The 24,656-nt window shown below is 39.0% G+C and overlaps 2 protein-coding genes across 2 annotated transcripts; one reads left to right on the top strand and one right to left on the bottom strand.

The window, feature by feature from the left end:
- Positions 1-126: 126 nt before the first annotated feature.
- On the bottom strand, positions 127-7,213 carry LOC140557621 (cytosolic sulfotransferase 3-like). Its single transcript, XM_072682236.1, has 8 exons — positions 7,086-7,213; positions 6,134-6,266; positions 5,430-5,558; positions 4,010-4,110; positions 3,255-3,381; positions 1,667-1,764; positions 1,358-1,532; positions 127-307 (listed from the first exon to the last, which is right to left on the bottom strand). Exons 1-8 carry the CDS (start codon positions 7,107-7,109, stop codon positions 195-197), a joined length of 900 nt encoding a protein of 299 aa, XP_072538337.1. The 5' UTR covers positions 7,110-7,213; the 3' UTR covers positions 127-194.
- Positions 7,214-11,280: 4,067 nt separating this feature from the next.
- On the top strand, positions 11,281-22,193 carry wdr46 (WD repeat domain 46). Its single transcript, XM_072681036.1, has 14 exons — positions 11,281-11,337; positions 12,817-12,996; positions 13,942-14,022; positions 14,362-14,474; positions 14,579-14,666; positions 15,715-15,776; positions 16,484-16,588; positions 16,748-16,898; positions 17,558-17,793; positions 18,093-18,246; positions 19,187-19,337; positions 19,927-20,117; positions 21,509-21,622; positions 21,768-22,193. Exons 1-14 carry the CDS (start codon positions 11,281-11,283, stop codon positions 21,882-21,884), a joined length of 1,800 nt encoding a protein of 599 aa, XP_072537137.1. The 3' UTR covers positions 21,885-22,193.
- Positions 22,194-24,656: the final 2,463 nt, after the last annotated feature.

Below are 24,656 nucleotides of genomic sequence, written 5' to 3'. Positions count from 1 at the left end.
AAATTAGGTTGGACCAAAAATGTGGATCACCTTGAGGATCAGTTTGTGAATACCCAATTTGTGTCAACATGAGATTTGTGAGTGTGGATAAGCGTTTTAAGAACGAGCATGAAAAAATCACACAGAGACAAAAAATGTTAGCTTGAGTGAACTGGATTAGCATGCAATGTACTGTGTGCAGGAGTCATGATGGTTTAAAGCTCTGTTCGGAACTGGAGGGTGGTGTTCTTCATCTTCTGTTTGTAGTGTTCGTCAAACTGCTCGTTCTGGGCCACAGTGAAGTGGTTCTTCCAGTCCCCGACTTTACCTTTAAGAAACAAATAGGAAGAGGAAAATTAAGCCAAAGATTGAATAAACTCATTCCTCAAGTTACTTTTCCGATCTGACACAGTGAGCTAATTTATAACTGTATTTTGACTATGTTTCCTGATGGTGACATTCATAGATGTTTCTATGAATAGATGTAGATTGAAAATTCATATTGTTTCACACTTATTTGGCTTCACATGGCAGCTACAGTATGATGGAAGAAGGAAGAGAAAAGAAGGACCACTAATTCGCCATTTAACCATTTGTGCTGCACACAGGAATTTGTCTTCCACATTTAACCAATCTAAGCAGTGCACACACTTCCCCAGAGTGGTGGGCAGTCCTTGCTGTGGTGCCCAGGGAGCAGTTGGGGGTTAGGTGCCTTGCTAAAGCACTAGAGCACTTTAGTGGTGTCCTGTCAGCCAGGATTAAACTGGCGACTTTTCAGTTACAAGGCTGTGTCTCTAACCTTCAGGCCACTGCTGTGACTGCTGTCACATGTCTACACTGATTCTTCAATATACATTATAAAGAAACTGCAAAAGCACTGCATTTCCAAATATTCCTTACAATAAACTAGAATGTTCCAGGGAGTTTGCGACATTTTTTAAATAATGTGCTGTATGAATTGTAATAAATGGAGGAAAGTCCTAACTAAAAGACAATTGCTGCCAGGAACACATATAATGCAGTGTGGAATAAGTTACCTTGGGAGAAACCAAGGCTCAATATTGGGGACCCATCTCTCTCTGATCAAAACACCACTTATTTCCATTGCTATGCATAGGTGTACCAATAAAAATGACCCATAATAGCCCATTGGAATCTTTTAACCTCTTAACAGAGAAAGGCTTATTACACACTGGCATATTATGCCAATCATATTATTCAGTAACTACAAGGACTTCTGGTGGGGCTTTTCCTTGGTAATAGAAGTTTATAATACGTTTGTAATAACACTTTTTGGCCAGCCAGTGGGCCCTAGGCTTTTTAAGGGGTTAAGGTTAAAGTAGGTCAATGTGTCCGTAGGGATTCAAAGCATATTAACCTTTGCGCATGAATGGTGAGATCTTGAAATCCATGATAGGGATTGTAGAGTAGTTGGTCATTTTGTTCTTCTTCATGGAATCGAAATGAACGTCTTTTGTAATTTTCTCTCTTTCTTCTATAGGTGTAGACAAACCAAGGAAGGAGCACAAGCGCTCCACCTCACGTCCAGTGTCCTAGGTAAGAAAGATTTTTTTCAAAGCTTCAATTCTACACCTACAGCAATTATTATAACAATATAACATGGCAATATCTGGTAAAATAGATTTGTATCACTTTCATCTCAAATGTAACTGCCAAGCTAGCTTACCTCCACCATGTCCTCAAAGAACATGTAGTGAATATTGGAGTATGTCTGCTTCTTCTCCCAGTATCCGCACACATGGTCATACCAAGGACCAAACACCTCTGAAAGATAAAGTGGAAGACGTTACAGTATGTTCATCTATGTAAGTTTTGAAATAGCATTAATATTTATGATGTTTCTAAAGTTTTACCCACTTTTTACCTCCCCAATTTAATTTACATATCCAATTACCCAACCCTCAGTGCTCCTGACACTGATAGAGTGAAGACTGACACATGCCTTCTCAGACACATGTGAAACCAGCCTCTACCTCTTTTCGACTGCCACCAATTCAGCATCAGCGGGCAACCACCACACTCGAAGGAGAGCACCAGGTACCCAGCTCTGATGTATCGACTAGTAGCCGCCCATGCTGGCCAGCATCACACTGAAGTGATGTGAGAGAGAGAGAGCAAGGGCACCTGAATAGAGCAAAGGCAATTGTGCTCTCTCTGGTTCCGGCTGCTGACGGCGGGCAGCATGACCCAGGGTTCGAACTAACAATCCTCAGGTCATAGTGGCAGCAATTATGTCAATATAATTCTCAGTCAATTGTTATATTGTAGAAGTCACTTTCTACCTTTAGTTTTTGGGTTACATGTGCTTTTAGAATTGGCTGTTATTGAGAAGAATCCATTTTTCGATCAAAATGTGCACGGTGTCCTGTGCCACTGGCAGATCCACTCCCATTCTTAACAGTTGGTAAGAGGTTCTTTTTATCAAATGTTGCTGCCTTGTCTCTTTAAACATAGCTTTGGAGATTAAAGCCAAAAAGTTCCATTTGTACTTTATCATTGCACACTACTTGTTTTCAGAAGGCTTCTGGTTGATCTGGAGCTTGACTTCTGTGATGAGATCACAGACAAAGTTTCCTTCTGTTGTCTCCACTGTTGACTTTCAAGCAGGGCATTTTTTGTGAGCAACACTGCACAGTAAAATAGTGCACCAACACTACTGTGTTGGCTAAACCGTCTCGCAGGTCTTTTTGCCAATGCATTTCGGACAGTGGAAATTATGAACTGGAAGTGCTTTGCTATTTTTTTTTTTTATTAAACTCTCCAGCTCTGGAGACATTAATTTGCTTAATTTTGAGTACAGTCAGATAATGTATTCCACTCAGGTATTGTCACTAGCTATTAATTTCTAATTACTAGTCTTAACAAGTCAGAAAATCAACAAACTATGTCATTGGGGTGCTCAAATACACAACTTTCTGACATGCTGACAAAAGGAGGTGCCTACCTTAAAGAGCTTGTGGTGTAGTGGGTAATTAGAGTATAGGGGCAGGGAATGGACTGGCCCCCATGTGTAACCCCAACTGTTAGGTGGAAGATTCTGTCATATTCCACAGACTATTATTAATCCTGATTGGCCAGAATTACTATGTTATGTTATTGTGATTCAACACACAATTGCCTGACCAATATTATTAATTCACTTGGGTAAGATGTTCTCCCCCTCCTGATTTTATAAGGCCAAAATGGATGATTTTTTATGTCTGTCATGTGCAGTAATCATTAACACTCATTTCCCCCCTAATCATCTCACTCACTCTTTCCATCCATGAACATCTGTAGAAAAGTGTTCCAGTCTCCCGGCTCAGGCTGTATGAAGTTCATCCGTTCAAAGTGGAAATAAGACACAGCGTTGTCTTTCGCATTGCGACCTACATAAATAATCTGGAGAGAGAGAGTGAGATAGAGATAACTATTAACACTGACAGTAGAACCAGAGTGGATCAGAGTCCAGGTTTTCACTTGTACAAGTAACAGTTCATTTGTGGGTGGACAAAGCAGTCCTTGATCAGCACTGAAAGAGTACATTCCCATCTTTCTAGAACATAGAGGTCTCAGAAGTCCTACTTCTAAGAGAGATATGATCTTAATGCAGGTAGGGGGACAATTTCCCACATTCCCTGAAAATACAACTTGGCCTCTGCTTCCAAAGGCACCTAGTTCCAGGTAGCTGTAAGATAAGAGCTTCTTGCTGTGAGATAAGAGCTTGTAGGACTTATAAAAGGAAACACGCTGGACTCCGTTTTCACAGTAAATGCACCAGCAAGTTTGCCAGTGTTATTACTATTAATGTGGATTTTAATTACTGTGGATTTATTACTATTACTGTGGATTTCAATAAACAGAGCCATACAGCACATCGACCTCTGACTGAATCTCTTACTAAGAGCAAGATTATATATGTTTGTACATACATATTTAAATGCATATCCTTGTTCAGGAATGAATATCAGACATTGCCATTGGGAATAGCATTTGAAACCATGCAAAGAAGAAGATTCTCATACTGTACCTTACAGTTCTGTTCCCAGAAGGACTTGGGCACCAGCTGAACAGGAAGATGCGTTTTAATGAGGCGTGGAGTGGTGGGTAACTTGTCTGCCAGGTCCACCCCTAGTAAAGGATGATAAAGCTTTCCATGAAACTAGTTATTAAGGACATTGCAAGGCTGGTTTATGGTAGGGTTGTGCATTGGCAAGAACCTGGCAATGCTATATTCATCATGATACAGGGGTTGTGATTCCATATATTGTGATATAATTAAAAGTTCTTCTGTGAAATCACTGATAATCTATAAGGTCTAATACAGACCATCTCAACATCCTCAAGCAGCTGTTATAGACCTGCTGCTGACACCAGTCCGGAACTGGATCTTAACTGGATTAGGTTAAGATTAAGAGGCCAGGGTTAGGATTAAGTTTTGGGTTGAGGTTAGGATTAGGTCCAGGTTGGAGTTTAGGATTAGGCTTTGGCTTGAGGCTAAGGGTAAAATTAGGGCCAGGATGAGGGTTAGAATTAGGCTTTGGGTTGCGGCTAAGGTTAGGATAAGGGCCAGGATGAGGTTTAGAATTAGGCTTAGGGTTTAGGTTAAGGTTAAGGTTACGATTCGATCCAAAATTAGGTTTACAAGTAGGCTTTGGGTTGTGGTTAAGGTTAGGATAAGGGGCAGGATAATGTTTAGAATTAGGTTTTGGGTTGAGGTTAAGATTACAATTAGAGCCAAGATGAGGTTTAGGATTAGGTTTTGGGCTGAGGTTGGGATTAAGGTCAGAATGAGGGTTAGAATTAGGCTTTGGGATGAAGTTAAGGTTAAGATTGGGGCCAGGATGAGGTTTAGGATTAGGTTTTGGGTTGAGGTTAGGATTAAGGCCAGGATGCAGGTTAGAATTTGGTTTTGGGTTGAGGTTAAGGTTAAGGTTAAGATTAGGGCCAGGATGAAGTTTAGGATTAGGTTTTGGGTTGAGGTTAGGATTAAGGCCAGGATGAGGGTAAGAATTAGGCTCCTGGGTTGAGGTTAAGGTTAAGATTGGGGCAGAGTGAGGTTAAGGATTAGGCTTTTGGTTGAGGGGAAGGTTAGGATTAGGGCTTGGATGAGGGTTAGAATTAGGCTTTGGGTTGAGGTTAAGAGAAGTCTATTTGATGTAACATGTCAACAACACATCTACTTAACCTCAGTAGTGCATTAACAGAACAGAAGTCTATTCAGAGACTTCACTGCTGCTACTGCACTGATATGTTGTTAATGTGTTACTGATACTCTGTTAAGTAAGAAAGTGTATACATGTCCAGATAAAGTGTTACATAACATTTTCTTGCACCACTAGTTTATACAAAACAACAAGCAGTAAGACAAGTGTCATGGCTGGCTTATGCACGAGTAAGAAGACGAGGCTCATGTTGTATGTTATATCACAGTGATCAGGACCACTGACCGGAAGGCAGTTCAGGGATGGTCATCTCGAGAAAAGGTACTCGAAAGTAGATTGGCTGCGATGTCTGACGCTCTGTTTCCTTGTTCCCAAAATAGAGCAGATCCAGAATATAGGAGACCCAGGTTGTGCCTAAAGGAAGAGGGATATGAAGGTGTTTGAGGTACCATAGGTCATACAAAACCACTGATATTCTGTTCAATCAATGGATATCTGCCAATATGTACAGTAGACCCCTATGAAATTATATATTACTTCCAGTGAGCATAAATATGTTTATTCAATGCTGTTTCTTTAGAGGGGGTGGCCAAGATGATATAATATATATATATATAATAAAGAAGGGTTTAGATTTTTGTGAGTACTAAAAACCTTATGCTAGTTTGCACCATGCAGTCAGCATATGATGATTTGGGAAGAGACTGAAAATCTGGAAGAGAACTCAGAGAACTTTGGGCTGGAGTTCAGGTAGCTTCTGCTTGTGATGATTAGTGGAGACTAGAATTAGAGATGACAAAGTTAAAAAGGAGGAGACAGCTAAGACAGCTCCTCCCATACATTTTAATATATCCAAGACACCTTAATGTCTCACAGGCTACACTGCATGAAGATTAGAAGTTAGATTTTAGGTGAACCTAGCCTTCATTTATAGTTAGTCATGTTCACATTCTTGGTCAAACAGTCTCTCCTTAATGAACCCCACTCACCTGCTTTGGGATAAGTAGCAATGACAATGTCATCTGGTTTTGCCTGGAAGTTCTGAATTTTCTCCCAGTTGTCAGTGAAGTAATGGACCATAGAGATGCCTTTATACTCAATCAAATCTGGACGACTCATCGTCTTCAAATGTGACATGAAAAAAGGCACAGTTTATTAACTAGATATTTGGCATATTTGAGTAGACAACCATAATCAACGTTTGTGTCGACCTTTAACCCATCCGTGCAGTGAACACACATACAGTACACACTTGTGATCAAACACACACAGTGATTTTGAGCACACATGCCCAGAGGGGTGGGCTGATGTGCCTTGAGGAAGCAGGAAGGGGCAAGGGCCTTGCTTACAGGCCCAACAGTGGCAGCCTGGTGCTTTAACCGCTGAGCCATCACTGCCTCATGCTAACCCCATGCTAACCTCTAGGGATCATTGGTGGACCTCATGCACAACGTACTGACATTAACATTTCAATTATTTCCTATGTTATTAGATCTGTTTCGGATCGACTTCGTTATCCATTAACATTTCAGCAGTGCAGTTTCAGCTGATCTCAAGCTGTAACTTACTATTCTATATACAGGAGCACTGGACTACTGAAAAATGGGTCTTAGACTGGTGGAGCATTTTGTTTAAAGGTTTAGAGCTCATATAAAGAAACATGTAACCATTAGTTTAAGAATTCATCCATTGCTGTTACTCGAGAACTCTTGCAGAACCTCCCTTTCAAGGGTGTATTTGACAATGATCTTTAATGCATCAACCAAGCCTAAAGAACTGGACAATCAGCGTCCCAGTGTCCAGTTTTTGCTGGTATGTATACCCTCAGCCTTGTCCATATAAGCATCATCAATATATGTGATCCACTTCTGACAGTTTGCACTTCTAAAATCTCCAGTAACCATCTTAGGGAAAGATTTTTGTATCCTCATGTTACCTCACCGAAGGCAAATCAATTCCTTCCATGACTGAAGTAGGTGATGCAAACGTGTCCTTCTCAGACCCTCTTCTCTTTGCACGTCTTGTTTTTGATAGGTTCCTTTTTACGCTTGGAGCTCGCTCGCCTTGCACTGTTCTTCCACTTTCCCCTCCCCCTCTTTCTGTTCGCCTCTGCACTTGCGGACTTGGCCCGCCCTTCCACAAGCCACTTCCACCACTCCAAAACACACACACACACACACTCAATCAACTCCAGCTTCCCACTGTCACAATAACGTCACACTAAACCCTGAACATGTTTTGCTGATTTTGGAAGTGAAAATATGTTAATCCTCAGGAATTGCACAGGAAACAGGCCTAATTATAGCATTTGTTTGGCAGATTTTAAAGCACAATGTCCATTTATTTGTTGAAATTAACATATTGAAAAAAAAAACAACTTAAACACAGCATTAAATGTGCCACAACCTTGCACATGTAACATTTTATGATTACATAACAGTGACAGCTACAGTAATAGTGCTTTAAACTGTGCAAAGGAGTGTTCTCCATAAAGGAAGAGTGGGGAACAGAGGGCCTGAGTCTAGCTCAGTTTGCTGATTTCCCTGCTTTAACACACCTACCAAACATGACGATTAACAGGTGAGTTGAATCAGGTGTGCCTGAGAAGGAAAAGTTCAAAACTGTGTAGGAATCTAATAGAATTTGGCCAGGGGTGCCTAAAACTTTGCATATGAGTGTGTGTGTTCCATTAAACCACTTGGTTTCCAATCCTGGTCCTGGAGAATTCCCTCTCCAACACAACGTCAACTCAGGAAGGGCTTGTTAATGGATTGGAACTAAGAGCTTTGTTGTAATAAGATCATCCTAATGGGCTGAGAGTATGTTTAAAGTGATGCTGATGCTACCATTTAACAATGGGCTGAGAGGCTTTTGGCAAACCCAGCCCTGATTGGTTAGGTCAGGTGTGTTGAAAATTGGCCCATCATAATAACTTTTTTTTTTGGACGATATATTGTCCCAGAAATTATTGCGATAAACGATGTTTGCGATAAACGATGTGTCATTTTAAGACCATTTTATGCCACTGATATAATGATAATATAATAGTATAATAATGCAGTCACGTCCTTTTGAAGAGCAATGAACTTCTGATAATTACGAATATTCAGACACTGGATTAGAAAACATGTTTAAATATCCTACAGAAATAAAACAGAAATAATATAAAACCACTGTTTCTGAATAAAATCGATATACCAGGGGCCCTATCTCACACCATACACAAGGCACATCGCAATGCTCATTGCTAGCTTGGCAACAAAATCCGCCAAAGTCAGGCCGCACTCGACTCTTAAAGGGATTGGCGAGTGACACGCTGATTGGTTTATTGCATGTTAGGCCCAAAACACACCTATGATTAGCAGAGTGAACGGAGGCATAGCAACAACTGCCGAACTAATGTGGTACGATTACATTCACTAACTAAAGGTACTGAAGATAAAGCCTAAAGACAAGTGTATGGCTGTTATTGCAGACGCAATGATATCAAAAACTGTGCAGAGGCTTTAGGCACCTTAAACTCCAGATCACATTAGAATAGATGCGAGGACATTTTAAAGAAAGTAGTCGGGATCTTGTGAGCTAGTTTGGAGAACAACGCTTGGTTCCAGATTTTTCCTGGACGCTCCCATAAGTCAGCATGTGGATGTGTTCAATTCCACCATCGGCACACCTGTTCCAACATCATTAAGCACTGATATTCCAAACCAGGCGGTGAATGATAACGAGAAATAATACTAGACTCCCATGAGGAGAGCTTTGGAGATGTTTTAATAAACACAGCGATGTAAAACCATGACTTTAGTGTGTTTAATACTAACTGTCTCTGGAAAAGCAGGCTGTTTAGGCGATGCAGGCCTCCTGCATTAAAATACTGGTTTTATTCATTTTACTGCATTTATAATCCAATGCCAACTCATGCATTTTACTCTGCAATGCTATGCAATCCATTACTCCATTAATGGCACAGTCAATCAACAGTTCTTCTAAATTTCTACATGGTATTAATCCATATACATTTTAGAATGACATCATATTGTGCAACATATCAATCCTGCACATATCAGCATAAATGTGCATCAGAAATATCGGCTATTGGCCCAGAATTCCCATATCAGTGCATCAGTATTAATTAGAGTGGTGATGCTAATGTTAACTTTGTTGTACTGCTCAGGCCACTGGTCATTCAGAGGCCTGTTGTGTAACTTTACAGTATGCTATAAGGGTCTCATGAGGGTGGCGAGGTTCCCAAAACGCCCTTGTTTGGCTTTCAAGCTTCCTGCCCGCACTCTCTGCTCACTTCTCAGCTGCAGTGATTTTTCTACCCAAACCACAAATCTTTCTTTCTTCTTTCTGTCCCTCCCCCACCACTGTGTCCATTCCCGTCTCTCAGCGCAGGCCCTTTTTCTGCCCCTTTCTAGGCCTCTTTTTTGAGTGCTCTGGAAAACTGAGTGACCTAGTTGACTGTGCAGCTTGGCCAAAGGATGTTGTGCCTATAGCTTAATGATCTATCAGTGATCTATCAGTGTAACTGACTGCTTAAGGAGACAGTCAGCCAGTGTGCGTGCAAATGATCCTACAGTGCTAACAGCATGAGGGTTAGCGGGTAGCGCTCGCGTGCATGTGCACAGACAAGTGCGTGAGAAAGAATGGTAATACAGGTGTGGCAGAGGAATGTGCGTGACTGCGGCCTGCAGATACGGCGAGAGTAAAACGAGGCCTTCCGTTCAGTCTCACGCAAGCCATAGGGAGCGACCAAAATACTATACCCTCATGACTTTGCCCTTAGGGGCATGAACTATGCAGCACCACAGCACTGTTTATTTAAGTGCGGCTCATTCTCGCTCCAACCTTCACACAGACACACCCACCCACGCGCGCGAGTGTCACATTACTACGCAAACTGAAGATTGAGACCATGCAGAGTGTTTTACCAGTTCATCAAATGTGTCCAAATCTCAAATGTCTTTAATTTGTTTTTTCATTTTATAAAAAAAAACACGATTAAATGCATAATTTAATATACATAATTTATGTGATGTAACAAAAACAACATATTTACATGTACAATGTTCACAATATTTTATTAAAAAGTGAGCCTGGACTGCTCAGTCATTTACCAGCTAAAGCTTAGCTTCAGTATCAATAGTCTCAATCAATAGTATAATTGATCACTTACTAGACGTCATTTGTCTATAACCAATCCATCGTTTTTGCTCGCATTATTTTTTTATTTTATTGTTCTTGAAAACTAAAGTGATTTGTTCGCACAGAATTACAGAAAATTACATTTAAACACTGAACTGCAGTAAACCATATTAAACTAGCATTAAACGAGTCGGTGTTTCAGCGACATCTAGCGACCACGGAGGAGCACTGCAGCATTTTCTACAGTGAGATTGCCCTCTCATTAAACTCATATAATCATAAAAAAGCATAGCTGTAAGAACTATCGAACAGAAATACGATGCATTACATATAAACGGTGTACTGCAGTAAACCACTGTGCCTTTATTAAGGAACAGTGGTTTATACTGAACCACATACAAAACTATGCTGTGTTACAGCGCCATCTAGCGACTACATAAGACTATGACGGGTTTAACAGGTTTAATATGTCACGATATATTTTCATTAACAGAAAGGACTAAAATATAATTTATCAGATGGCCACATTTAGATTGTATTAAAAGCACAGAAAATTCAGAAAATCTAGAAATGCTTATCAACTTTATCCAGTCTGAAAATGTTCTAAAGAAGTTGAACAAAACCTGCATCTGCTCAAAATATTTAACAATTCATTGGATAACAGACTTATATTTTAAATAGAGTCCTCATGTGTTATTTCTAGCTAAAAACCTTAAATACATCCAATGTAAAATACCGTTTTCATCATGTGCATTTCACACGTCTCCAACTGCGAAACCAGGGCTCACAAAATGATGAAAAAAAAACCCCCCCAAAAAAAAACAACAAAAAAAAAACATTTCCCACTCGCAAATACGACTTTGTGGTGCCGTGTTTTCGCCCAACTCGTAAATACAACGTTTACAACATGACTTGAAGATTCCTCGGAAAGGAACGGAAACGAGAGGGTTAACCGGCGGAAATACAAAAAAAAAAATACACAACAAAGATGGCGGAGCCCAGTGAGGCAGCGTTGGAGAGAACACACGTGGAGAAGAAGAAAAAGGCATGTGTGCGTTTCAGGCTGAATTTAACTCAGTGTATATAATCATGTATTGCGGTGTCTTGTTCTCTTGTTCGTGATCTGAATCGGCACAGTTGCTTTGAACGTTGTGGTTGAAGTAGAAGTAAAAGTGACTGCGGGGGTTGATTAGCGGTAGCTCCTCACACAGGCTAAACCTAAGGCTTAAACTAAATGTGAAAGTCAAATTAGGTGTTAAATATCTGCATTATACTGTAGTGCAGTGTGAGTAACATTACCTTGTGTATCTGCTGCTCCATGTAATGCGGAACTGGGGTTTTAAGTAAGCAGACAGCTTCAGCACTATATGATTACTCTGAAAATATTGTAGATGCATATAGTTACTTATGTGTAAGAGCTGGCAGTGCCTGACACAACCTATCCTAAAATATAGTAACTGGCATACTGTAAGTTCGTGTTTATGGTCTGAAATGCATTTGTTTATTGTTTATATATTGTTTACTAGATTACACGTTGTTCTTTCTGGGGTAAAAAAAAAATCACAATTAAGTTAAAATGCATCCCATAAAAGAACAAATATTTTAAAAATAAATGTGAATATTCTTAAAGGACAATCACTTTAAAACACTACAACCCAGTAAGAAATAATTAATATAATAGCAATGATTAACTGTATAACTGACCTGGGAGACTCTTTACTCTTTTTTTTTTTTTTTTTTAAGTTGATTTTATATTTACTTTAATGAGGAAGTATGGTGACTCCTTCTGTTAGCTAGTTGCTCTGTATACAGTTGTGCGTTTAAGTGTATAAGTCTATTGTACTACAAATCATCCTTCCATCACTTGTCTTGTGAAACAATTAGTGTATATGGGTCTTTAAAACTATATATAAAAAATAAAAGTTAATATTTGCGGCTTTGTTCTATATGGACATTTGTTGGCAGGTCCTGTTGACAGCATAGTTTTTCCAGATGTTTGACAAATTGGTGGTACAGTACTCCATCTAAGCTAGAACCAAGGTTCCCACAACCTTCTTTATTCAGTGCATGCTACAGTATTTACTACATTTTCTTAACAATGATATCAGTTCATTTTGACCAGGACAGTCCATAGTCCTGGTCAAAACGAACTGATAGATAACACTGAGTAACTTTCTTACCTTTACATGTTCTATCAGTGTTTTATGTATGAATTGTAAAGTGCAGGTTCCTCACACAGTGATATATTTGAACCCAATACTGTTCTTTTTGCTTAGGAAATATATATTTTTTTAATCCATTGTTCAAAATCTCTGCAAGGTCTGTTGATGTATGAACTGTAATGTCATCCGCATACATAGCAAATGTGTTTGTTCTAATGGCGTGTGAATAGCATGTTCTTTAGACGAGACAGTCTCATACAAGACCACTGTCGGTGAAGATGTTGAAGGTCTTATGGTATTTTTATGTGTCTTCCTGTACTACCCGCTGTTTTCTTACTCATTTCGTTCTTATTTTATCTCAGGCTCCTAAGCGCTACTGGGAAGAAACGCAGGAAGCAAGTAAAAAAAAGGATGGCGAGGGAGAAAAGAGCGGTGATGAGGCAGAGCAGGAGAACACAGCTAAAGAAAAGAGCAAGCCAACACGTGATGGATGGAGAAAGAAGAAGAAGGAAGGAACTACTGATGGAAAGTTCATATCAGGGGTGGGTATTTATTTATTTTTTTCCATCCTGACCTGCACCTTAATGGAATGCTTCACTGAAAAATCTAATTCACACTGCTTCTTCCTTACCCATGAGATGTTCGGTGTCTAAAGGCTAATGTCGTTTGCAATGGAAGTTACCCAAACTCTATATTTTTCTATATGTTACCCACTCAACTAAACCATCTTCAGGAGACAACTTGGATAGTTTGCATATAGTAAAAACCAGCACATCCCACTTGTTAGCTGCAGAACTAACAAAAACACATTCTGAACACTGGGCATTGCATGTTTGCATGAACCCAAAAGCAATTGTACAATTTTGTTTAGATTAAGATTAAGGAGTTTTCCTTAATCTTAGCCTTTTAATGGGTATTTTAGTTCCGTACAACAGTGATTTCCATCACTGTGGTTTGCAAAAGACCCAAAGCCCAATATTAATTTAGAGACTTGGATAGATTAGGAGACGCTGTACTGAGCTATCTGGCTTCCCTTTGTAGTCACCAGTTTGTGCAGCAAATAATCTACCCCCAGCTTTAAACTGGAAAAGCTCACTCTCAAGACTGTAGAATGTGAGTAGACCATTGAGTTTGGAACAGTTTATTTATCTTTAAAAACCTATTATAAGAAAATTATTTTCTTTTAGGTCTTTTCTAGATTTGAAAACTTGTGTTTATACTTGGTGTGTTCCTGTAAAATTTTGGTAAAGCTGTAATGTTTAATGTTACTGTGGCCTTTTTGTATATCTTGTGCTTGTGTCAAATAAAATGTGTGACTTGCATTTGAATACCCCTAAAACTGCAGTTCCATACGGATCCTCAGCACTTATAACAGCTTGCTTTTTGATTGAGTGATGTTGCCAGGAATCTGTAATGCTGATAATAATTTTTTATTTTCAAAAACATCAAAAACAGTTGCACTCATCGCTTTCTCATCATTTCTTCAGAAAAGTGACCCGTTCCCTGGTGAGGCCCCCATCCCAGAGGAGCGACTGAAGAAGTTTCAAAGAGGCAATAAATTAAAAGTGGTGAGTTACACGTGCCTTGCAATCTGATATTGAGTACATTCATTTATTCAAGCTAAAAATACAGCTAAAATGAAAACGTTTATAATATGAGCATATTTTTATTTTTAGCTCGCATCCACAAAATCAAGTACAGGACAAACTGCTTTGAAAGCTTTTTATTTTTATGGGCTTTGAAGTGGTTCTTGTCCTTGATGCAGATATTTAATCTCCAATTGGCATAAGTCTGATCGAGTATTATTATTTTTTGTAGATAACAGTTGCACAATACACACACATACATATACGTTTGTGCAAGTAAAACAAATCCAGTTTAATATACCCTTGTTGTCTTGGCCTCAGCCTGCAGAAATGCGATCGAAGCTTAAAGAAACCCTCACCAAGTCAGAATTAGGCTCTGACCTGGCTCAGAAACAGGCTGCACGATATGACCTCCTGCTCACAGAGGATGCTGGGTAATGCAACTTACTCTAGATTCTTCTTCTGTCATTATGAGCTAGACTGTAGCTTGTTGTCGTCAACATTATAACACACTTGTGGACTTTGTTTGTGTCAAAAGGTTTCTGGAGGGAGATGAAGATGAAGACACATGTACTATCTCACAAGAAGACATAGCAGAAGCTGTGGACATCACTTCTGGATCAAAGGCAAGACGTGATACTGAGTGAATCTAGGACACTGGGCTGTTACTACTGAAAACAATCGGAATAGCTCCTTAGTACTAGTCATAGTAATGATGGCAAAAAGAGTCCTGGAAGTATTGTGAGTAAAACACTCATGATACTTTTTGCTTATTTGATTGTGTCAAAAGTGCTTATGTGTTTTAAAGTAAAGACTTAATAATGGCCAAAACTGAGCTTATATAGAATTTGAATATTATATATTAATTTGCTATGAGTGCAGAAATCCAGATTATTCCTAAGGGTCACCTACTTTTTCATCCTTTACTTTTTTATGTTCGCTATAGCTGATGGCTTATGATAATATTGACTAAAAAAAAGTTTTAGGAAGTTACGTTTGCATTTATCTTTAATTTCTAAACAGTTAAAAAGATGCTGATTTCATACAATATTAACTGTAACTGGTAATGACACATATTGAATATACTCCATGTAATACATGTTTAAATTACTCATTTTTCCAGATGGCTGACATATGCAGTAACATTACTACTTATGACACAAGTGTTACGGTTAAATAAATTCTTTACAGAAATCATAGGCTGTTGCAGTACAGCAATGACAGCAGTGTTGGGGACTGTAGTATATGGTTTCAAAAAATAAATTAATTTATTGCAGTTCATTGTTTCATTGGAGTTTGGGTTGGTGGCATGTAATTTTCTATGTAATACCTAAGACTGTTATTTTGTCAATGTATTTCTAATCTGAATTTATTTATAGTCTGGGAACACACAAGTGCCGCTAATTAAAGAATCACTGTTTCATGTTCAAATCCCAGCTCCAATACTCCTGCTAATACAGTCCTGGACCTTGTATTAGCGTAGTGTCCTAAGCTTTCAACTAGGACCTTTATGATTATCGAACCTTGCTGTTCACATGAGGGTAGCTTATTTTTATATTTGGGAAGCTCGATTGATTTCAGACGACAGTCTTCAGTTGTGTTGTTTTATTTTTGGTCCTTTTTTATGTGTGAAGTTATCCTTTTAAATCCATTTCTGTTTCTTTGTCTCCGCAGTACTTTAACTTGCATCTGACCCAGTTTGGACCTTACAGACTAGATTACAGCAGGACTGGCCGGTGAGTGGTAGTAAACTTTTTCTTTAAATATGTTGCTTGGAAAATCAACTGATGACAATTCCGTGCAGACAGTGTGTTAGGTTCCCCTTAGCTGCAAAGAGATGTGTATTTAAATGTGTAAAAATACTGTCAATTCAAATAGCTAACCCTGATTAATCACATAGTTTATTAAGTTTGCGTTGCATTATCATTGACTGTATTATATACACCCAATGAGCCAAAACATTATGCTCATCAGAGCTTACTTTGTTACCACAGCAACCCATACAGTCCGGACACACAAATCCAATCTGATCTCTTGGTGCCAGATAGGCACTAACAGGACCGACAGCATATTATGTCTTAATGTCTTGGCTCATTGGTTCGTTCCAGAATTGAAGGCCCTCATTTTCATAGAGTTTGTGTGTTTCTAATATACAGTGGAGGCTTTCTAGGGTTGTGCAAAATTTCCACTGCTGGTATCTGGTTGTTGATGGGTCTCCCACGACACTGTCCAGCACTGCTGAAAGTTTTGTTTGATAGATCATTTAAAGGCTTTTAAACAAGAGGCTGCACTTGCACATTTGGTCTTAACTATAATTGATGTTTTTATGGGTCCCTCTAGAAAAATGTGTCATCGGGGTTAAAATGATTTATTCTGCACTAATATGCTCTGACCAAACTAACTTTAACAGCCTTGGTTTGAAACTGGATCTGGTTGTGTTCAGGCATTTGTTATTAGGTGGAAGGAGAGGTCATGTGACTTGCATAGAATGGCAGACCAAGAACCTTATGTGTGAGATAAACGTCATGGAAACAGTCCAAGATGTGAAGTAAGTGCACAGATCATTAACAAATCTCATCAAACATGCCAAACACACACACACAGGCATCTCTCACTCACTTGTACTCAGTTTTCCATGAGCTCATCTAAAATACAGTTCTACTGTCCCACTGTGCTATTTTTTCCCCTCCCCCCTGATGTCCATTAGGTGGCTCCACTCCGAGGCCATGTTTGCTGTGGCTCAGAAGAAATGGCTGCACATCTACGACTCCAACGGCATAGAGCTGCACTGCATCAAAAAATTCAATGATGTTCTGCGCATGCAGTTCCTCCCCTACCACTTTCTGCTGGCCACAGCGGTACGTCAGTAAAATGACTCATGCCCTTACTTTAGTACTATAAGCATAAATCTTTATAAAGACTGTTTGTTGATGAGAATTCAGACACGTATGAAGGAAGCTGACCAATAATTGCTGAAAGTGGAACCCAATCAGCCGTTTCGTAGAGTTTGTCATAATGGAGTAAAACAACTGGCACATGTAATTATAAATCTAAAAGCAGAATGATAAACCAAATCCAATAAGTGCAGGGTAGTCTTTGAGGCATGTTTATACAAAGTATCCCTAAACCCTAAAACTGGTAAGAAGACTTTATTATTCACTTCAATTATTCTTTTTTCCAAAGTCTGTAAAGCAAGAGCTGTTCCTAAAATAACAGCCCAGTTTAACTTGAGTTTCTTAGTTGTGTGTTCAGCATGCAGTTTAAAAGAAAGATTCATTTAAAAAAAAGATCATCTAGTCTAAAACTCAATTATGTATAAGATGAAACTGATTCTGTTGGTTTAAACAGGGTATACATTTGGGAAATAAATAGTTGCTATGTTCTAAGCTAAATTCAATGTTGTTTCTCTATCACTTTCTTTATACATGGAGTCATGACTTTCCTCACTTTCTTCAGTGGTAAACCGTTTTTGTGTGTGATTTGTGTCTCTCTCTCTCATGCTCTCTCTCTCCCTTAGAGTGCCACAGGCTTCCTGCAGTATCTGGATGTGTCTGTGGGGAAGGAGGTGGCTGCCATCCCCACGAGGTGTGGACGGCTAGATGTGATGGCACAGAATCCCTACAATGCAGTTATTCACCTCGGCCACCCCAATGGCACGGTCAGCCTTTGGTCACCCAATCAGAAAGAGCCTCTTGTTAAAATGCTCTGTCACCGGGGCGGGGTGCGCTCCCTCACAGTGGACAAAACTGGAACGTACGTATTGCTGATGCTAGGGGTGGACAATATTGTACAATACTGATATTGTAGCAATATTTTTAATACATTTTCACAATACATGAAATTTAGGACAATGTTTAGACATGCAAAAAAAAACACAGCAGTGGCAGATTTAAAAAAATACTATGTTAATACGTATAATTATTATTATATTATAATATCTTACTTACTTAATAACTTTCCCTGCACTGTATTTTTTCTTACCGCTATTTGTAGATACACATTAAAGTGTGCAGTAAAGTGTGTTTTAACAGTTGAGGCCATGTGTGTTACAGGTACATGGTGACGTCAGGACTGGACAGGAAGCTGAAAGTCTATGACATCAGAGCGTTTAAACCACTTCGTTCCTTCTTCCTTCCTGCTGGAGCCTCCTGCCTTTCCCTCAGCCAGAAAGGACTGCTCAGTGCTGCTACTGGAGATATAGTACAGGTACACATATACATACACACCTTACTCTGTGCTTACAGTCAAGGTGTAGTACTGCAGTACACACTGATCACATTTGGAGTTGCCAGTTTATACCTACCTTTGCTTAACTACAGTTACATTGGATGGCTATGGATTTGGTTGGTTACAATGTCCAGTATGAAATGGTGTCGTCTTCAAACAGAAGAGGGGGCTGTTACAGTTATACCAGTTTAACACACACTGCCATGTTATTGTTGTGTTGTGCTATAAATGGGTGGAGTAGAGGAGGGTAATAAATTGAGCAGTAACACGTAGGCGACAGTCCTAATTTGCAGAGACAACAAAGTTTGATCAACACGGCCGTTCTCTTGTGTAATTTCAGTGTCTAATGATTAACTGAGCTAAGAACCTGGCAGTGTTGTACAGGTGGTGAGCACAGTTTCACACACAACTCAGCACTTCCACTAGAGATATAGTTTAGGGACATTTACACACTTCTTAGTAGGAGTCTACTTATATTTGTTTGGGGGCTGATACTGATTATCAGTAGACAAGAAAGCTGATGATTGATATACTAGCTCTTTATAATAATTATAGTCTTTATCATTTATGAACTTTAATAGCTCACTATGTAGCATTGTTACCTTAATATAACAACTTCAAAATCGTGTTGATTCTCCTCTGACATGTGACCAGGTCATGGGTGCCCAAAGCTCAGTGATGTGATCCATAGAGGCCCCACCTCACAACTTACAGGACTTGAATGATATGGTGCTAATGTCTTGGTGCCAGATATTACAGGACGCTTTCAGAGGTCTTGTGGAGTCCATGCCTCAAATGCTCAGATCTGTTGTGGTGGAACAAGTGCATGGCCTACTTAATATTAGGCAGTATATTCTACTTTATAGACGTTCTGACAGTTGGAAAGTTGGTGAAAAAACTGTTGCATGTTTATTTACAGGTGTACCGTGATGTTTGTGGAGGTGGTCCCATGACAAAGCCCTACATGGCCCATCGGGTGAGGGGGACAGTGTGGGGCGTTGGGTATTGCCCCTTTGAGGACGTGCTGGGTATTGGACACGCAGATGGATTCACCAGTATGATAGTGCCAGGTCAGCATGCACACCTATCCATTAATAAATATCTGTACTCTCTCATTATGATCATCAGCATGTAATACAGTCTGAACACAGATAGAATGGTTCAGCTTGTACAGTAAAATGGGTAAAGGGGTCACTGTGAGAATGTTATTTATATATATTTTTTGTGATGGAATATATCAATACAATGTTTCATAACACAAATGACGTTGACTTTGAGCTTTATGTGAAGTTCACTGCTGTAATAATTCCAGACTCCAAACTTGGACAAAATGGACAAAACCAGAAATACTCAGGGTTTAAATGTGACATTTTAGGCTTAGACTTATGTGACCTATTATTATTATTATTATTTGAGAGTTTCTCAAAAGCTTCGTAACACTAAAGGCCTGTTTATACCAGGCATTAATGTGCATTTTGTATCCGGATAGTACCTGGATACACTTTGACCTGATTCTGTTTACACTTGTCATTAAAATGCATCCCCAGCGACCAGATGAGATCCAACTTTAGCACTATGTGCAGTCTCTGTTATCCCAGTGATATTTCAGTTTTTCATGCTGAAAAGTGACAGTGAAAGTGACAAATGGATCTGCTCTAGGTGCTGGTGAGCCAAACTTCGATGCTATGGACATGAACCCATACCGCAGCACCAAGCAGAGGCAGGAATGGGAGGTCAAGGCTCTGCTGGAGAAGGTGCAGCCTGAGCTGATCAGCTTGGACCCAGGGGTGCTGGGTAAAGTGGACCGGGCTACCTTTGAGCAGAAACATAAGGAGAGAGTGGAGGCTATGGTGAGTGCACAGACATGGCTAATTAAAATTTTCACTGTCTGTGTATTTATTATTTTACCACTGTATTTTCAGGCATTTCCTAATCATTGCATCAGTCTCAGTTTAATAAGGAGCTTATGGTTCATACTTATTAGCTCATATTCTAATTCACTGACATACAGGGTGGGCAGATGCTAGTTTTTATTCTTGGAGACCCTCTGCTGGGCAGGTATTATAGCCAAATTTAATTACTGTGTGGGTGTGTGGTTACATGGGAGGGTGAGAGAGTCTCACACTGAGCTTGCACCTGCTTTGGTGGACAAGTGCCTTATCAGCAGTCACTTTTGCAAGCTTTGCGTCAGCTAAGGAAGCTGCTTTCTGCAGCAGAAGTGTGGTTTTAATGAGCTGTATGTGCTTTTTGAGGTTCACACTGACAAACAAGGTTCTGTATGCGTAATATGCAAATGGTTCTCTGGCAACACAGTTCACATTTCTTTCAAAAAAATTACTGTGACCTGCTTTGGTCAAAATACCACTAGGTCCAAGGCTTGTTCAGGATGGCCGACTCGCCTCTTTCATTACTCCTCTCAGCTACAGGGATTCTTTAGAATTCTTTAGAGAGATGCTTTTCCCGTGTACCTCTTTGCACTAGCTACCTATAATTTACTTCACCTTGAGTTCATCTTGAACGCCTTCCTGACTCTAATAAAATTACCATATAATAACCAATTGGGGTGGCTTATTAATATAACTTAATCATTTGTTAAGATCAATTAGTTTGGTATAATATGTTTGATTGTTAAACAAAATTTGACCAAACTGGTGCAGTGGCATCCTTCTTCTAGACAAGATAGTCCATTGCACCAACAAGCAATCTTTACAAAACTGAAAATCTTTTACAGCCTTTTCAGGTTGATGTTGAATCATATTGTGGTTCAAAAGGAATGGTTAAGTATGGTCCTTATTTCAGTGATGCCTATTATCTTTTGTTGTTAAATAAGAGGAAAAAAAGTTCAAATTCTGTAACAAATTCAGCCTGAAATATCACAGACTCTCTTGCAATAAAACATAACCTCATCAGAATCAGACCATTTGGCACATATTTACATATTTTATTTATATTATTTATGTAAAAGATTCTAACAGACTACAGTCTTAACTGTATTTCTTCCTTTACAGTAGTAGTGTGTTTGAGCATGGCACTTTTACGGCCAGTTTCCTGGACAGCATAACTTTTTAAATAGAATATAGAACCTTTTAAGTTTTCTATTCAAATCTTTAGCAAAGTGTTTTGAACCTTAATAGTTTTCAAATATGAACATTGTTTCGGTATTATCTATATTGTCCATATCAGTAGTGGGGAAGTATGTCACCTTCTGTCTATATATGTGTTTTCTGTATATGTGCTCCAGGGTTATGACCCACTAGCCCATGAGAAGTTCAAGCCAAGAATGAGGAAGCGAGGCCGAAGTTCAGCTGGAGCGGTGGAGAAGAGGAAGAATAAAGTAGCCCATGAGGATCAAAGGGTATTTACTTTTTTTTTTTATATATATTTACATACATACAAGCTTTATCCTTACAATTAGTTAGAGGTCTTAATATAAAGCCAATAGCATGGACACATCTGGTTTACTCTCTGCTTAACCTGTGGGTTCTGTCTTCTTCCTGCAGGACGAAATTCGGAAAACAGTGGAGGAGAGAATGGAAAAAGACAAGGCGAGGAAAGAGAGTGCTAAGGAACAGCTGAAACGGGAGAAGCTCTCTGCATTGGATCGGTTTAAAAAGTAGACTAGGCCACACTGGCCTGAGGGCAGAAAGCCTGCTGCTGGTGACTTTGACCTTTGGAGGATATAAAGGACTTGTTCAAAATGAAGACCCTACCTTTAGTTTGCTCAGTGTCTCACACACAAACCAACAGCAAATGGAGTCTTTGCCTCCAGGTGGAGATTCATGAGACTGTGTTCTAAAAGCAGTCCTGCTGCTTCTGTGTGTCAGCAGTTTATAGTAAATGTCAGAAATCATTTGTGGTTTGAATTTGTACTGTACGCAGTCTGTGTGCAAAGGTACACAAAATAAATTTATACTTATCCCTGAAAACCTGCTTGTGCTGTAAGTATGCTTACAATTTACCTTCACACCTGAGGACCTTTACTGTTTGTGAATCTGGGAAAGAAATAAAAATCAGTGAGTGAAACTTTAAATTTGTAACAATAACTGGATAACCTGTAGTATTTACTGGATAATTCATAGTAGTTACTGAATAATTCAGTTATTGATTAATTGGTAGTTAATGAACAATTAGTAATTACTACGTAAATTAGGTATTGGGTCATTCATAGTAGTTGCTGAATAATTAATAGTATATACTGAATAATTAGTAGTAGTAATTGAACAATTAGTTACTGAATGTATAGTCGTTACTGCATGAAAATAGTTGATTAATTTGTAGGTACTGAGTAATAATGTATTGGGTCATTCATAGTAGCTACTGACTAATTAATAATAATAATTAGTATATACTATTAGTAACTAGTACTTCATGTATAATAGTTGCTGAGTAAAAAAGCCATTGAATAATTAAGTTATTGATTAATTAGTTAATGGGGTAATTAGGTATTGGGTCATTCATAGTTACTCTAATTCATAGTAGACACTACTTACTGTTATAATGCAGTACTTTCTAAATAATTAATAGTTACTAAGTGATTAGTGGCTGCTGAACAATAGGTCTATAAACTCAATAAGTCTAGGGCCTCTGGTTAATTAGGGCTAGGTATGAGGATGTTCATCGTTATTATGATAAATGACATTACAGTATGTCTATGTACAAAGCGCATAAACCACAGCATGTTTCATTACAAAAAAACATAATTAGTCCTGGTTAATTAGACATGGTGCAGTGGAGTATATAAAATTATTTGTTTTCATAGTTTTCTTTAGAAACCATGACTAGTTCTTATCAGATGTCCGGGGGGAAAAACATTCTTATTCTTTGTATATTTAAAAAAAAAAAAAGCTTTTGGACGTCATTTATGACGTATGGCCCACCTTTTATTTTTGTTCGATGCGAAGAACTTTGCTTGTGACCTACTCATGCTTAGCAGCTGAAGATTGTCCAGAAGGAGTCACTGATGGTACTCTATTGGTGTAGCTTTCAGTGCTTTGCAGCGCTGTCTCATAACACAAACTTTCAAAGAGCAGAACCCTCCTTAATTATAGAGGGTTATTTAACAGTTTACCCAGTATAACAGTCTGCTTTTTCACCTGAACCAAAAAAAATGTGCAGGCTAATACCTGCCTGTTCAGTCAGTGAGAAAAGTAGGATGTGTTTAACTCCTATCTTGTGTGAATCAGGTGCAGGGAAAGGGTCTTCTGGTTTAAAAGGTTTTGGTGGAGTGGGCTGAATGCCATTGAAAGTATATTCCTTCTCCTGTAAAGTTGCTATTTTGGAGTTAGCAAAAAGAGAATGTTTGGTATCTGACATGCTTCTTTAATATATTTGCTTCTAACATTTATTGAAAATCTACAGCAACAAGCTTATTAAACAAACCAAAATCTGGACAGACGTGGACAAGACCTTGTTTAAACTCAAACTAAATGTGGATCTACATCATTTGTGTAACTGCTTTTAAACTGGGATCAAATTCTATGTTGCAAACATGCTGTCCTGGCCTGCCCAATAATTCCGCTCTGTGGAGAAAATTTCATTTTGGACTTAAGTATTGGGACACCTTCTCATTCATTATTATTTCTAAAATCAAGGAAATATATAAAAAAAAAAAAAAACAACAAAAAACCAGAAATGTCCCTCCTCATCTCCATCAGCTCCTGAACTCTTCCCAAAAGTATTGGATGGAGCATCAGTTCCACTGCTCCACAGCTCAATGCCGGGGTGCTTTACCTCTTTAGGCCAAGCTTGGCATTAGGCATTAACCAATGGTTCATGTTTATCTGTTCCAGAGAACCCTATTCTATTGGCAGTACTTCTCTACAACTAGACAAGCTGTGTGTGTGTTTTTGCACATATGTGTGAGCAATGGGTGCAACTAAAAACTAGCGGAATGCATTCATTAGTTCAGTGATTTGGTGGTTGGTGTGGCGCAACAGATAACACCCCTACCTGCCACTGGGTTACAACACCATACGGGAGACCAGGGTTCGATTCCTGGTCTGGGTGACTATGCTGCGCTACACCAATAAGAGTCCTTGGGCAAGACTCCTAACACTACACTGACCCACCTCTGTAATACGAGTAACCTTGTAAGTCGCTCTGGCTAAGAGCATCAGCTAAATGCCATAAATGTAAATGTAAATGTGATTGGTGACGGTGAAGTCCAGTGTCTGTTAGCTAAATTAATCCCAACGTAGCTAAATAACTGAATTCCACATAAACTGTCTGTCTAGACTGATCAAGTACATCTAGAAAAAAATATTAATTATATAATATGATCTGATAATCATGTTTAAATGAATAAATAGACCCAATAACCCCCCCCCCCCCCCCCCAAAAAAAAAATAAATAAATAAAAAAAATAATCAAAAAGTGCACAGACAAACTCA

Source organism: Salminus brasiliensis, chromosome 6 (genome assembly GCF_030463535.1).
Source record: "Salminus brasiliensis chromosome 6, fSalBra1.hap2, whole genome shotgun sequence".
Taxonomy (NCBI): Eukaryota; Metazoa; Chordata; class Actinopteri; order Characiformes; family Bryconidae; genus Salminus; species Salminus brasiliensis.
The sequence above is the reverse complement of the archived record's forward strand: the minus strand, read 5'-3'. Positions and strand labels throughout refer to the sequence as shown.

Coding starts and splice junctions, on each gene's coding strand:
- LOC140557621 (XM_072682236.1), bottom strand. CDS start 7,109: ATGGAAGGAATTGATTTGCCTTCG. Junction 5,559..6,133: donor TGCTACTTATCCCAAAGCAG/GTGAGTGGGGTT, acceptor CTCTTCCTTTAG/GCACAACCTGGGTCTCCTAT. Junction 4,111..5,429: donor CATCCCTGAACTGCCTTCCG/GTCAGTGGTCCT, acceptor ATCCTTTACTAG/GGGTGGACCTGGCAGACAAG.
- wdr46 (XM_072681036.1), top strand. CDS start 11,281: ATGGCGGAGCCCAGTGAGGCAGCGTTGGAGAGAACACACGTGGAGAAG. Junction 12,997..13,941: donor ATGGAAAGTTCATATCAGGG/GTGGGTATTTAT, acceptor TCATTTCTTCAG/AAAAGTGACCCGTTCCCTGG. Junction 15,777..16,483: donor GATTACAGCAGGACTGGCCG/GTGAGTGGTAGT, acceptor GGTTGTGTTCAG/GCATTTGTTATTAGGTGGAA.